The 13,930-nt window shown below is 40.4% G+C and overlaps 1 protein-coding gene across 1 annotated transcript; it reads right to left on the bottom strand.

Annotated features, from left to right (window-relative positions):
- Positions 1-213: 213 nt before the first annotated feature.
- Positions 214-11,149, bottom strand: ZBED4 (zinc finger BED-type containing 4). The gene is made up of 2 exons (XM_053462335.1): positions 10,656-11,149; positions 214-4,301 (listed from the first exon to the last, which is right to left on the bottom strand). Exon 2 carries the CDS (start codon positions 4,082-4,084, stop codon positions 605-607), a length of 3,480 nt encoding a protein of 1,159 aa, XP_053318310.1. The 5' UTR covers positions 4,085-4,301; positions 10,656-11,149; the 3' UTR covers positions 214-604.
- Positions 11,150-13,930: the final 2,781 nt, after the last annotated feature.

Here is a 13,930-nt window from a genome sequence, read left to right on the forward strand (position 1 = left end):
TACAAGAGACTAAAAGAGGTAAGGCAATATAGTCTTTAGTACCCAATTGCAGTGTAGCAGACCAAAACATTCTTACAAGGATTTTTTGGCCATTTACAAAGCAATTAGCTTCTGGGTGCTATACTACAATTACCACCTTGGTTGAAACATGACCTGAACCTTATTACGCAGCTTTATTAAAAACACAGACTAACAAAAAAAAACAAAAAAGCAATGTTTGACTAAAATACAGTACCTTTCATTTTTGTACGTAATTCAAGAAAAACTAGAGAATAAAATTGTTTACATCTTCTTTGTATTCTAACAAAAGGAATCACTTTTTTACATATGTATTTACAAATAAGAAGACTGACGTTTGTAATTCAAATTATGACACTAAAAGGTAAACAGGAAAAAGTATATATACACAGAATCTGGCCGCCTGAAGAAATGAGTAAGGCACATGTAGACCATATTTAAAGCGAGACATTAGAATGCAGTAGAAAATTACAGTTACTGATCAGATGTCCTACATGGCCCCTTGTGGAGCAGTTTAAGGTAAAAAAAAAAAAAAAAACCAAACAAAACCGTTGATTTAGTGATTTTTTTACCTGGCAACTTTGTTTCAATACTGAAAGTAAATTAAGGGGAGATTTACTTTTAAAAAGATTAGCTGCTCAAAATGTTCCATCATTAGCCTAGTTTGGTTAAAATTGCTATTTTCATTTGAGGTGTTAAAAAGTCGCTCAGAAGGAACAATGCTAGGGGGACACCCGAGGAATCTGACAGCCAGCTTTGATAAAGCTGGCCAAGATGATTTCTTCAAGTTCCAGTATGTTAGGGGATCACAGTTATGTTCAAGGACTTCCTCCTCCAAATAAGCAAACACAATATCTTCAGGTAATTTTTCCTTAAAGTTTTTTGTTTTTTTTATATTGTCCATAAGCGACCATATATTCTCCTCACCCTTGGTTTTAGTTGGTGAAATTTTGCTACACCCATTAAGGATGGGTGCATCATCTGAGGTAGAGCTTAATAGTTCCAGTTCCCTGATTAATCCTTGTTTGTATTCCTCAGCCTCCTCCTCTGCAAATAAGGAAGCCTTGTACCGGGGATCCAAGAGAGTTGCAAAAATGTACCTTGGGTCAAGAAGTGTTGAAGACAGTCTACAAACCATGGCTTCCTTGAGTGATTTCAGCATGGTGTCTATTCCCATTGTTTCTTCAAACAGCATTTCTATCTTTCTGTTAAGTATGTGTATCATTGGAATCACCTGACTTAAAGTGGCCATGTGCATGCTCATTTCCCTACTGGCTGCCTCAAAAGGTTTTAGAGCATGGCACACAGACTGCATCACCTCCCACTGGTCACAGCTAATAACTTCTCTAAAGTTACACTCGATTGACATCTCATCAATGGCCCTTTTCTGTTCAATAAGACGTTCTAACATATGAAATGAAGTACTCCATTTTGACGGGACGTCTTGAATCAGCTGGTGTGGAGGCAGCCCATATTCCTTTTGTAGCTCGGCTAACTTCTCCTTAGCTTTTGTTGACCGGTGCACACGTTCACAAATTTTCCTGGCAATACTCAGCAGATTTTGAACCATTCTTTGACTCTTAATAGCCTCGTTTACAATTAGATCTATAGTGTGTCCAAAGCACTGAACACTCGAATGTTCGCTTTCATTTAATGTTTTGCCTATACTGTGATTATCTGTTACAGTGATGCCCATTGTGAGGCCTATTGAGGTTATCCAGGATTCCCATAAATATTCTAGATGTTTCTGAACACTGACACCATTATAATCACAATCGATCTGAGACACATGTAAAAGTGCTGAACAGTGGTAATCGTCGCTGTGTGGTCTGAATGACGAGTCAAATGTTACCCAATGAGCAGTAAGTGTTAAATATTCCCGTGTCTGGCTGCTCATCCAGATCCCGGCTGTAAAATGGATAACGCCACCTTCAGCTTCTTTTAAGTGCGAGACAATTATGTGTTTCACATTTTCATACATATCTGGAATTGCTGTTGTAGAAAAGTAAGAAGCAGGTGGCAATACGTACTGAGGTTGGAGGTATTCAAGCAGTCTGTTAAAGCCAACATTATTCACAAACGAGTATGGCTGAAGATCTAGTGCTATCATTTCAGCTACAAGACTTGTGATTTTTTTGGCAACTGGGTGAGAGTCACAAAACTTGTCATTGGTTTCATCAAAAGAGGAAGAGGCTGTTGACTCTGAATTTACTGGCATTTGCCCACCTGCAGGTGCTAAAGTTTCTGGAACATTGTTTTGCAGCACATTATTGTGGAAGCGCTGTAAGTGTCTTAGGAGGCAGCTGGTACCCAAATTTGTTGGTTTTTTCCCTCTGCTTATTGTGCGTCCACAGTGCATACATATAACCTTAGTAGAATCTGCAGAACATATTGAGAAGTGATTCCACAGTTTTGAGGTTTTCTTGCTGTTTGAGGGGACTACCACTTGATTATCATTGCTAACTACTGTTGATGATGCTGTAATTTTTGAAGATGAGCATTCTGCAGAGGCTAAGGTAGCATACGGAGAATTGGCCAAACCAACATCAATAAAGCTTTTTTGATTCAACAGTATTTCTGGGTGCCGTCGATAAAGATGTCTCATTAAACAACTGGTTCCTAAATCCCCCTTTTTACCTCTGCTTATCATACAATTACAATATCTGCAAATTGCCTTTAAGTTATCAGTAGGAGACAATGAAAAATGGTGCCAAACCTCAGACTTCAAACGTTTCATAACTTTTTTGTTTTGTTGAAAAATTACGGGTGGCTCACATTCAAAGGAACGCCTACACTTTAGCTTTTCGGGTGAAGATTGGTCAGCAATATCCTCAGAGGAATGCAAAACTGTTGCTCCATCACTAATCGATAGATCACCATTAGGAACAGTGCACTGTGTATCCTCAGAAACTCTATCTGGAGATGGAGGTACAGAAGTAGATTCATTCACCATTTTCCCAGGAGAGACAGTAACTGAATTGGTCTCGCCACCTTCTGCAGATAGAAGAGATGGTAACAGTGTTGGTGGCACAGAATAAGGAGGTGGCAAGGTAGTCCCTCCACCATTCTCTTGCAAAACAATTGAACGATGTGCTCTCCACATATGCCTTATTAAGCAGCTTGTCCCAAGGTCCTTCCCATTTTTTCCTCTGCTGAATTCATTCATACAGTGAATACACACTGCTTTTGAATTATCCAGTGGAGATAAATAAAAATGCTTCCACACTGCAGACCGCCTTCTGGAACCAGATGCATTTCTTTGAATTGGATTATGTTTTTCCATTATATTTTCCACAGTTTCATCACTCTGGTTGATTGGTAAAGATACAGGAGAAGTTACAGCAACATCCTCTTTGCTATTTTTTTCAGAGACCGAAAAGTCTGAAGACATCTCATCTGATGATATCACTGACATTGGCTCTTCTGCTATCTTCTCAGCAACAGATATTTTTGAAGAACGCTTCCTAGTTTTTGTAGGTGTTACATTGGTTTCCCCAACATCTGGAGTCTGCGGAGTTAAAAGTAATGTCGGGGGAGAGTAAGATATACTTGGCATATTTCCATTTTCTGAGACAAGAACCCTGGGGTGTGCCCTTCTTACATGTCTCATCAGACAACTAGTACTGAGGTCTTTTTCATTCTTTCCCCTGCTAAACTCTTTCATACAGTACATGCATATTGCTTTGGTACTGTCCCTAGGAGAAATAAAAAAATGATTCCAAGCTGGAGATTTTTTCCGATTACTAATGTTTTTATTGGTGAGAATGCTTTGAGTAACAGCCTCCATTGCTGCATCATAGAGTGTAGTAGTGTACTGTGAAAACAGAACACCATAGTCATCCTCATTTTCAGTGGACGAAAAGGTATTTGAGGTATCAGCACAGTGTTGTTCTTTATCTTCTTGTTCATCGCTGCTTTCAGCATGCTTTGTTTCATCAGCTTCCACCTTAAATGGAGTATCATCTGTATCACAATTTAATTCATCCTCCTGTTCATCTTTGACATTGCTTGCTTTCGCTACAGAAAGGTCACTTTCAGCTTTCAAAATGGGTTTCTTTTTATCCATGATTTACTTTACAACTGAAGATTTCTTGAACACGTTCTAATAGATAATAGAAAGAATTTTGAGTGCTGCAATATTTAGTCTTTGTGAAAAAATATGCATATTGCAGTAGACTGGTCCATATGTAAAAAAGTGTTCTTTGCAAAGTGACGAATCATTTAAAAATTAGTTTATAGAAGAAGTATGGTTGAAGTCATTCTGACAATTTTGGTTAGCCCACCTAAGGAAAAAGTAAAAACAGTATATAAACATACAAGGAAAAAAATGTTCTGCCTTATTAAAAACTGTATAATTACAGAATGAAAATGCATCCTTTTTCAGGAGAAATTTTAACCATAAATATATTACATTTCGCAGGATTGTAACAAGATATTAATGTGTTCAAATACTGTAAAATGTTTTCTGTGATCTATTCTGCACCTGCCTCCTGAATAACTGTTTTATACATACAAAATGATTTGAAAACATAAGCAATCAAAAAAAGGGGATAAGGTATAAGAGGTGTTTCGAAAGGTCACTCATGGCAGCTAAAAACCATTACGAAAACTAGGGATGCGCCGAAATGAAAATTCTGAACCGAAACCGTAAATTCAAGATTCACTTGGCCAAAACCGAAACCGAAAATGACCCTCACCTTAAAAAACAAGAACAAACAACCCCCCCACACACTTATTAAAAGTAAGTAACGCACCAAAATTGGCATGTACTGGTTGCCTGGGTATGATAGGAGTGTGATTGCTGTGTGTGTATGTATATGTATATATATATATATATATATATATACACATACATACATATATATATATATATATATACATACATACATATATATACACACACACACACACATACATACATACACACATTGTGATAGGAGTGTGATTGCTGTTAGTATGTATATATATATATATATATTTATTAATATTATATATACATACATATACACCTCACACACACACACTAACAGCAATCACACTCCTATCATGCCCAGGCTGCAAGTACATGCTAGAACCTGGTGATGATAGGAGTGTGATTACAGGCTCCCTATGCCATGCTATATCCACACACACACACATATATATATGTATATACATATACATGCTATCACAAACATTCATTCACTCTTTCATATACCCTCAACCACCCCCTTACCTGAACTGCACATCTCTCACTCGCAGACTTCTGCAGGGGCCCTGCTGCTTCCCTCTGGGTTGCTGTTGGAGCAGTGATAGGAGGAACGGAGCAGAGTCATGTGACATGCATTCACGTGACTCTGCTGGGTTCTGCTTCTCCTGGCGACCAACACACAAATAAGCAGCCCGGCCCCTGCGGGCAATCATTTTCGGCCGTTTTTTTTATTTCGTCATTCATTGTTTAGTATATGTACCAGTTGCTAAGAGACTACTTGGTTAAAAATAATAAGTTACTCCACTGTTGCATCTGAAAATGCATTAAACACAAACTGCCATAGTTTTCATATTGGTCCAAATGTAGTACCTGAACAAACAAACAAAAAACAAACCGCAGACATGTGGATGAATGCTAACATTACCAAATCTTCAACAGGTCAGCAGAGTTTGAAACTAAGCTCTGTACAGACATTAATTTTGCGGTACCTCTAAAACTGGGCTTCAAAGGCAGATGTTGCCATCAAAGGTTTTAGCGCAACAAAACTAAAATATAGCATTTTCAAATAAATATTGCATTTTAAAAGACCACTTCAGCCCTAATCCAATGTAAAATACATACTGCTGACACAATGGGAATGCTAGAAAGCATGCACACATGTACAATTCCTGCATAGACTTGCTTGTTTCAGTTAACGCAGCCTGAGAACGAGTTAGATAAGGCAGAGGTGTTTTTTTTTTTTTTTTTGTTTTTTTTAACTCCAAGAACACACTGACTTAATTTGCTTGCAGGTTAATGCATTAGATCCAGCGGCGGCAAGTCTGAGGGAGACAATTCCTGCCACAAAGCCACAGGCAAATTGTCCTGTATGATCTCATATCCCGGCACCACTCACACGTTTTCTGGGCTGCTACTCCTTTCAACACTCACGCCTTACTAATGGTGCCCAAAGAGGGCTATAAAATTGCAGAAGAATCTCTGCGTTTAAAAAAGAAATGTAGGGCCATTGATTTAGCATCTTAGTAAACAAAGGATTAGTCCTTTAAAAAAGAAAATTATGCCCCAGTTAAATGAAGATCTGCGGCAAAGGGCGACACTTGCAGCAGTTATAGCCATCTTCTTGTGTCTAGCTTAAGACAAACCATAATTACAAGGTTCAGAAACAGTATAACAACTGTATTCAGGGCACTGCAGTGTTGATAAATGCACACAGGATGATCAATAGGTATGTTTTTCTGAAATAATTTCATGTTTGAATTTCAAGGGGAAAAAAATTACACCTGCGCAATGTTGAGATGTTTGTCCAATGCCTACCGAAGCCTGTTTTTTGTTTTTTTTTAATATATAAATTAATTCTTGAGGGTTTTTTGTGCAGTTTATAACAAAACTGCATGATTGGAAATCCAAATCCACACTGTGTCTATCGCCAGTAGTCTGTTGCTAAAGACTGTAAGGTGTGTACCTTTAAATGATTTTGAGGAATAACAAATAGCCATTTGAACAAATATTGCTTAGGTAGTAATATGTAAACCGGTTGTTCTTGCAGTGCATGGTAGCAAGCAACAAACAATTCATTCACGAATTCAAGGTAGTGCTGCCTTAATTCAACAAATCCAGGATACACCATATATAACAGGGGTAAATGAGAAATATTCAGCAAAGCATTTTATAAAAGGAAATTCTTCAATTCACAAGTTCCCGTTTGTATTTCTTCCACAACCACAAATAAAACTGAGAAATGTCCAAAAAGCCACCTCTCTAGCTGACAGCTAAGGAGACATTTTTAGGGATAACTGTCCAGTTTTCTGAAAAGGGGATCTTCCAACTTTACCATCACTGCACGAGTGGTACATGTGCCACCCACAAAACAGACTTTTCTTAATTAGTGAATTTAGTGAATAATTTACCCAATGATCGGTCATTTCAATATTGTGCATGAGCTTTGGGCACAGCTGCTTATTAATCAGCTTGCTACCGGGGCGAATCACAAGACTTATGGAATCCATGAGAAAAGGCGTTGGTTTTATTAACATGCCCAATCCAAGTAATGACCATATTCATACTGAACAGTAGACAGGCAAAATGAGTTACTTAAAACAATATTAAGCATGACATTTTATATACAAGTTGCCCTAGAAAATCTATACAAGTAAGCATATTGTAACAACATTTAAAAAATAAATTCTACAGAATTGCTACAAAAGTATATTTAGGTAAAACGTTGTGCCATATTTACACCGAGTTATTAATGGCTGATGCACTTTCTTTAAATACTGGTCACATCAATCACAAACCTTTAAGGAAAACATATCGACATACTAGTCTCACAGAAACAGAGAATCTGTAGTTATTTGATACCAACAAATTCATAGTACAAGGTATAATGTGACATAAGCTCTAAAGACCTCTGAACCTCACTACAATAAACATCTTGCTTTAGAGTACAATCCACAGGAGTTAATGTCTTTTGCATTTACACAGACTAGCACCAAACCCCATTTGACTGTACTTATTCCGAACTACGTAATCACAGAACTGTGCCGTTTTTGAGCTTATGCTAGGGTATCAAGTCTATGGTGGATTATTAAAAGATATGTATTTGAAAAGATCAGTAGAAAGAGGCACAGAGAACATTGTGGAGCTGCTTGCCCATTTTAGCCTGATATCATGCCAGCTTGATGCCCACACAGTCCAGTTCACAAAGCATCGGGAGAGAGTGAATTTGTAATAGATCCAGGTGCTGCCTGCCAGAAGCCAGGGAAGACCCAAGAAACAAGCAGTGTTTTTAGCGAAACACTGATCTTATTACTAAAGGACGGAAATCAGAGAGGTAAACATTTTTGCTCCACTTCCTTAAAACATAAAATGGCCTAACTCCCACTTCAGACACCATATACACAGTAGATATTAGACTAATCTTTTCTTATGCACAAGCTAACACAGGGGTTCAAGCCACAGGTGCTAAATTACACAGATTTCAAGCAACAGATAATGAGACGTAACACGGAGAAAATGCCAATTAATAAGTATACATCAAATATTATATTCTCTACTTGCCAAGTGATGCTCTAAGCCACCACATAAAGATCAAAATAAAAATATATTAAAAATATTGTTAAGACAAAATCCAATACATATCTGATAAGATGTTGAACTTAAATAAGCTTCTGTTCATTAATCACATTCCACCACTTTGATATCTTCTTGATTTTTCATACTGTATTTCATATTATTGCAGCATTTATTTGGTGCTCTGGCTATTAAATACATTGGTTTTGTATTGATGAACAGTATATAAAAAATGCTTTACAATGGGCATCAAAGCCCAATAGCATTCATATACATATAAAAAAAACATTTGGAGGTAACCTCATATGGCTTCTAACTTAAAAACAAGTTAGCTGAAGGAGAGGCAGCTGAACAGAAATCTCCACCCCTTTTCAGTTATTTCCTTTCAAAAGACGTTGCTGGTGATCCAGCCGAACATGAAGACATTTCTTGACAAGTGTTGTCCAACCCCTCCTTCCCGTTAAGTAAAACAATAGAAAAGACTGGTTCAAACCAAACCAGAAGACTAAACGCATACCTGGAGTGATCAAAGGGAATCATGCAGACTATTACTCTAACGAAAAACAAAGTGACTAAAGTAGCAACCCTTCAGCTATAATTCCACAAGCCAAATAATAAAACCAAGGCCGATTTGGGCAAGCTGACCTTGGGCAGCGCAATGTATGCCAGGCGTTGCCTGTGGCTTCCCAAGCCCTGTGTCCTCTTATAAATAAAGCGTCCTCCTGCAAGGAGCAGAAGATATTAGCCAGCTAGACTCCAACTTGCTCCTTGTCTCCATACCAAGATGAGCCACACACACACCAAGTATACTAAACTTAGATAGGATGATTTGTATTTTTAATGGAATAACCCTGCTGACATACCATTTACACATCATTTACTTGATAAAATTTACTCAGGAACACACATGACTATGTGGTTAGAAGGGGACTTAACCACATGGGGTCCAGCAATGACTTGGTCTTGAGTCCCAAGCAGCCTGACCACCCTGTAACCCTTGTGACACTGATACCTAAAGGCTGAACGGGGAGTTAGAGAAGCAGCACTGGGTTATAACATCATAACACTTCTTCCGAATCCAGACGGTTAAATCCATGGAGGGAGGAATGAGGACAACATATTTTAGACAGAGGTCATGGTTAAACTTCTGAACATAGGTAACTTTCACAAACTGCATTTCTACTAGACCACTCTTCTGAGATAAGAAAGAAATCCAAAAAAACTAAAAAAAATATATATATTCCTTATCCTAATCACTGGGTGCTGGTTGGTAGAATTTAGCAGTTTCCCTCCCAACTTAAATATGCCAGTGCTCACCTTTTTGTTCCGTATTGTTCTTATCTATAGGCATTTGATCCTCCTGGCTTTTGTTTTTGCCCAGATAGATAAGAATGTGTGCATTCATCCTATTTATGGATAGTATATGTTCTGCTTTGTGACCCACTTTGAAGGGGAGCATTAGTTGAACTTTGCTTAAGTGTGGAAATATTTCCGGGTAATTACTATCTTTTTTGGGGTACAGTTTACTTTGGATTCAGGTTTTCTGCCACCATGCTCACGTGTACAAAAAAAAATCTAAAAAAAAAACTTTTTTTTTTTTTGGAGATGTTGCATCTTAGTTGTCCCGGCCTACCAAGCGCACTCGGCCAAATTAGATGTCTACGGGCTGAATAAATCCAACAAAAAGTGCTGTAAAGAGAGCTCTGCCTGCAAGTTTGCACTTTAGAACTTGTTACACCATGCTTTTCCCAGCACAGTATCATCAGCGTGTGATAAACGTGCATAGCAACACAAGTACACTTTTCTACCAAATCTACACATCTACTACACACTTCGTCTGTCCATCATCACTAGGACGAGTATGCGCGAGTGATACTATGCTTTAGAACGGATATGCTGGGAGATCACGGCTACAAAGCTGATGAGCTGAAATAGGGGACCTGTGTTTGTGAACAAACGAGCTTTCTGAATCTTACGCATGAACAGTTTGCGGTTACTATAATACGGTGGCTCGTTTGAACGCCATACGGACACAGCCACTGCGCATTCATCTGTTCGTTAAACCTCTTCCGGGGAAACTGCGAATCGGCCAGAGACCGTGGGACTCACATGCTTGTGTTAGTTACGCTTATTTTGCAACAAGACTGCATGCGCGAAAGGGGACGCGCGTTTGTGTAACCCTCGCACTCCACTGCCATACCAACATGCAGTCTACTGTTACACTCGCTACGTGACACGCTGTGTGTGGGGTGCTAGCAGGCCCTTGCTCGTCTTCCCAAACCGGAACTTGAGTGTGTCGGGTACAACAGTCCTTGTTTCTCTTTCGTGGAGAATGTTCGTGCTTCTCTAACAGCCCCGTATGGGACCCAACACTCACCTGCTTATCCGTACGTCCCTGACAGGGCTCGGCAGGCTTTCAGTGGTCGCAGGCCAAATAATCGCCACTCGGCCCCCCATTCATTAGTTTAATGCTTTGTCTGCCCTCCCGTTCCCGCGACGCTCTGTCCGACGGCGAGATGAGGATGGGGGCGGGGCGCGGCCTGTACGCTGCGACGTCATGGAGTCAAAGGTTCCCAAAATGGCCGCCATCAGCGCGGCCAATAGTTTGCCCAAGTCGTGTGATTAGGAGGTGGACTTTTGCCAGGAAAATGGAGCCGCACACTTATCGGATTACCGCCCCTCTCCCATACGCATACTTTACTACACCGCACCTCCCTCGTAAGTGAGGAGTTTATTTTGGCCCGTGGCTGTTAAGCAGCACGGGGTTTCCACAGTACTGGCGGCCTGGGAGGGGCGGGCAGTTAATGAATATGAAGCTGAATACAAGCAGACAGTAGGTAAATTGATGAGGTCTGTGCCGTTGGCCTGTGTAATGCAAGACCGAGAGTCAGGTGACATAAAATGAACAGCCATTTTTCTACAGGTGTAACGATACCTAACGGCCTGGTGAATTTAGAGGAAACTTTTATATGTATGGAATGAGATTCTTTAAGTGTGTGGCAATGTGTTGATATAAGTGGCATGCTTTGTGTTTTATGATGTCAAAAGTTGACTCAAAGCACGCTCTATACTATTCTTTTTATGCCACTATTTTCATGTGTTTATGAATGCTTTTGAATTATTTCCTCTGCACTGAATATCTCAGACATCCGCGCCAGAGAAAATGTTTGCGTCAAGTGCTTGTTATTTTGATAACACTCCTGGTGTATGTATATATTAACAAAAGGCTAGAATCTGAAGAAGAGACCCCCAAGGCTCCGAAAGCTTGTGTAACCTGCCTTTAATCGAGTAGTTTTGTTTTATATTTTGAGATTATGTATTTGCCGACACTGGCACGTAAATCTGAGTTGAATTTGTCAACTTTAAATCTTCAAACCATTACAGTAACAAAACTAGCAAGCTGTAGATAGTTTTGAATGTACGTGGAAGTGTTTAGAAACGGCAGCAACTCTGCCATGGAACGGAAGACCACGTAAAGTCACAGAGCGGAGTCACCGAGTGCTGAGGAGCATGGTGTGTTAAAGTTGCCAACGCTCTGCTGATTCCATAGCTGAAGAGTTCGAAACGTCCACTGGCATTAATATCAGCACAAAAATTGTGTGGTGGGAGCTTCATGGAATGAGTTTCTGTGGCCAAGGAGCTACATGCAAGCTTCACATCACCAAGTACAATGGCAGGTGTTGGATCGAGTGGTGTAAAGCACGCCGGCACAGGACTCTGGAGCGGTGGAAACGTGTTCTGTGGAGTGACGAATCCCACTTCTCTGTTTGGCAGTCTGTTTTTTTTTGTTTGTTTGTTTGTTTTTTAAATTCATGTCCAGTGGTTTATATACAAGTAATTTTCTTCCATATCAAACACATCCAACCATGTCTTTATGGACCTTGCTTTGTGCACTGGGGCACAGTCATGCTGGAATAGAAAAGGGTCTAGAAAAGTTGGAAGGATAGCATTGTCCAAAGTATCTTTGTATGCTGAAGCATTTAGATTTTCCTTCACTGGGCCAAACCCTGATTTCAATAATTAATAGGTGTTCCAAATACCTTCATCCATATAGTAATGCACAAAACCAGGTGGGAACCTGACAGGCCCACACAGTGCCCTGACCTCAACTCCAACGAACACTTTTTGGGATGATCTGAAAAGTAGATTGCGGGCCAGGCCTCCTCATCTAACATCGGTACCTGACCTCGCAAATGCACTACTGGATCAATGGGCACAAAATCCCACAGAAGCATTCCAAACTCTTGTGGAAAGCCTTCCCAAAAAAGTGGAAGTTCTAGTTGCAAAGCGAGGACCAGCTTCATATTAATGTCTATCTATTTAGTAGGGCTGCAACTAACGATTATTTTAATAATCGATTAGTTGGCCGATTATTTTGTCGATTAATCGGATAAAAAAAATACATTATTTTAAATTGAAGAAAAATTGCAATAAAAAAACGTACAATTTACACTTTCATCTCTTTATTGCAATGGCCTCTCTCTATTCACCTTCTTATTTTACTGACATAATAATAAAAGCTACAAGAACCCAAACACAGTGCTTCTCAAACTAGGTTTTAATACAAAGTTATTAGTAAATATTAATTCATATGTTAACTATTTTTCATATTTAATAAAAACTGAGAAAAAAGCCTTGTTTAAATTTTTTATTTACCAAACTGCCCCCAGTTATGCACATCTGACCCCCAGCTTGCCACTCTGCCCCCGTATATGCCTTATACCTCTTATATGCCAGATTCCACTGTGCCCCCTGATATGCCACTGTGCCCCTGATATGCCGTATACTCCTTATATGCCAGTGATATGCAACTGAGCCCCCTGATATACCTTTTACCCCCAGATTTGTTTTATGCCCCCCTGATATGCCTAATATCCATATGCCTTATACCCCCTATATGCCCTAAAAATTCATAATACCCCCCATACACCACTCTGGCTCCTCCCCTCCCATACACCACTCTGGCTCCTCCCCTCCCATACACCACTCTGGCTCCTCCCCCTCCCAAACACCACTCTGGCTCCTCCCCCCTCTCATACTCCACTCTGCCACCTCCCATACACCACTCTGCCTCCTCCCCCGCCCATACATCACTTTGGCTCCTTCCCTCCCATACATCACTTTGCCTCCTCCCCCTCCCATATACCACTCTGCCTCCTCCCCTCCCATACATCACTTTGGCTCCTCCCCCTCCCATACACCACTCTGGCTCCTCCCTCTCCCATACTCCACTCTGGCTCCTCCCATACACCACTCTGGCTCCTCCCCCTCCCATACTCCACTCTGGCTCCTCCCATACATCACGTTGGCTCCTCCCCCTCCCATACATCACTTTGCCTCCTCCCCCCTCCCATACTCCACTCTGCCTCCTGTGAACCTCCGTTTCTGACACGACACCAGGGAGCCGGGTAGAGAGGCAGAGTGGCGTATGAGAGGGGGAGAAGCCAGAGTGGTGTATTGGAGGGTGGCTCCCATACACCCCTCTGACTCCTCCCCCCTCCCATACACCGCTCTGCCTCTCTACCGGCTCCGTTACTGAAGGCACTTTCATTGCAGCTTCATAGAAGCCACAGTGTAAGTGAAGGGCAGTAACGGAGTCTGTCTGTGCGATGCAGACCCTCACCGGCTATCAGAGAGGATGATTCTCTGTCA

This window comes from Spea bombifrons, chromosome 4 (assembly GCF_027358695.1).
Source record: "Spea bombifrons isolate aSpeBom1 chromosome 4, aSpeBom1.2.pri, whole genome shotgun sequence".
NCBI classification, from domain to species: domain Eukaryota; kingdom Metazoa; phylum Chordata; class Amphibia; order Anura; family Pelobatidae; genus Spea; species Spea bombifrons.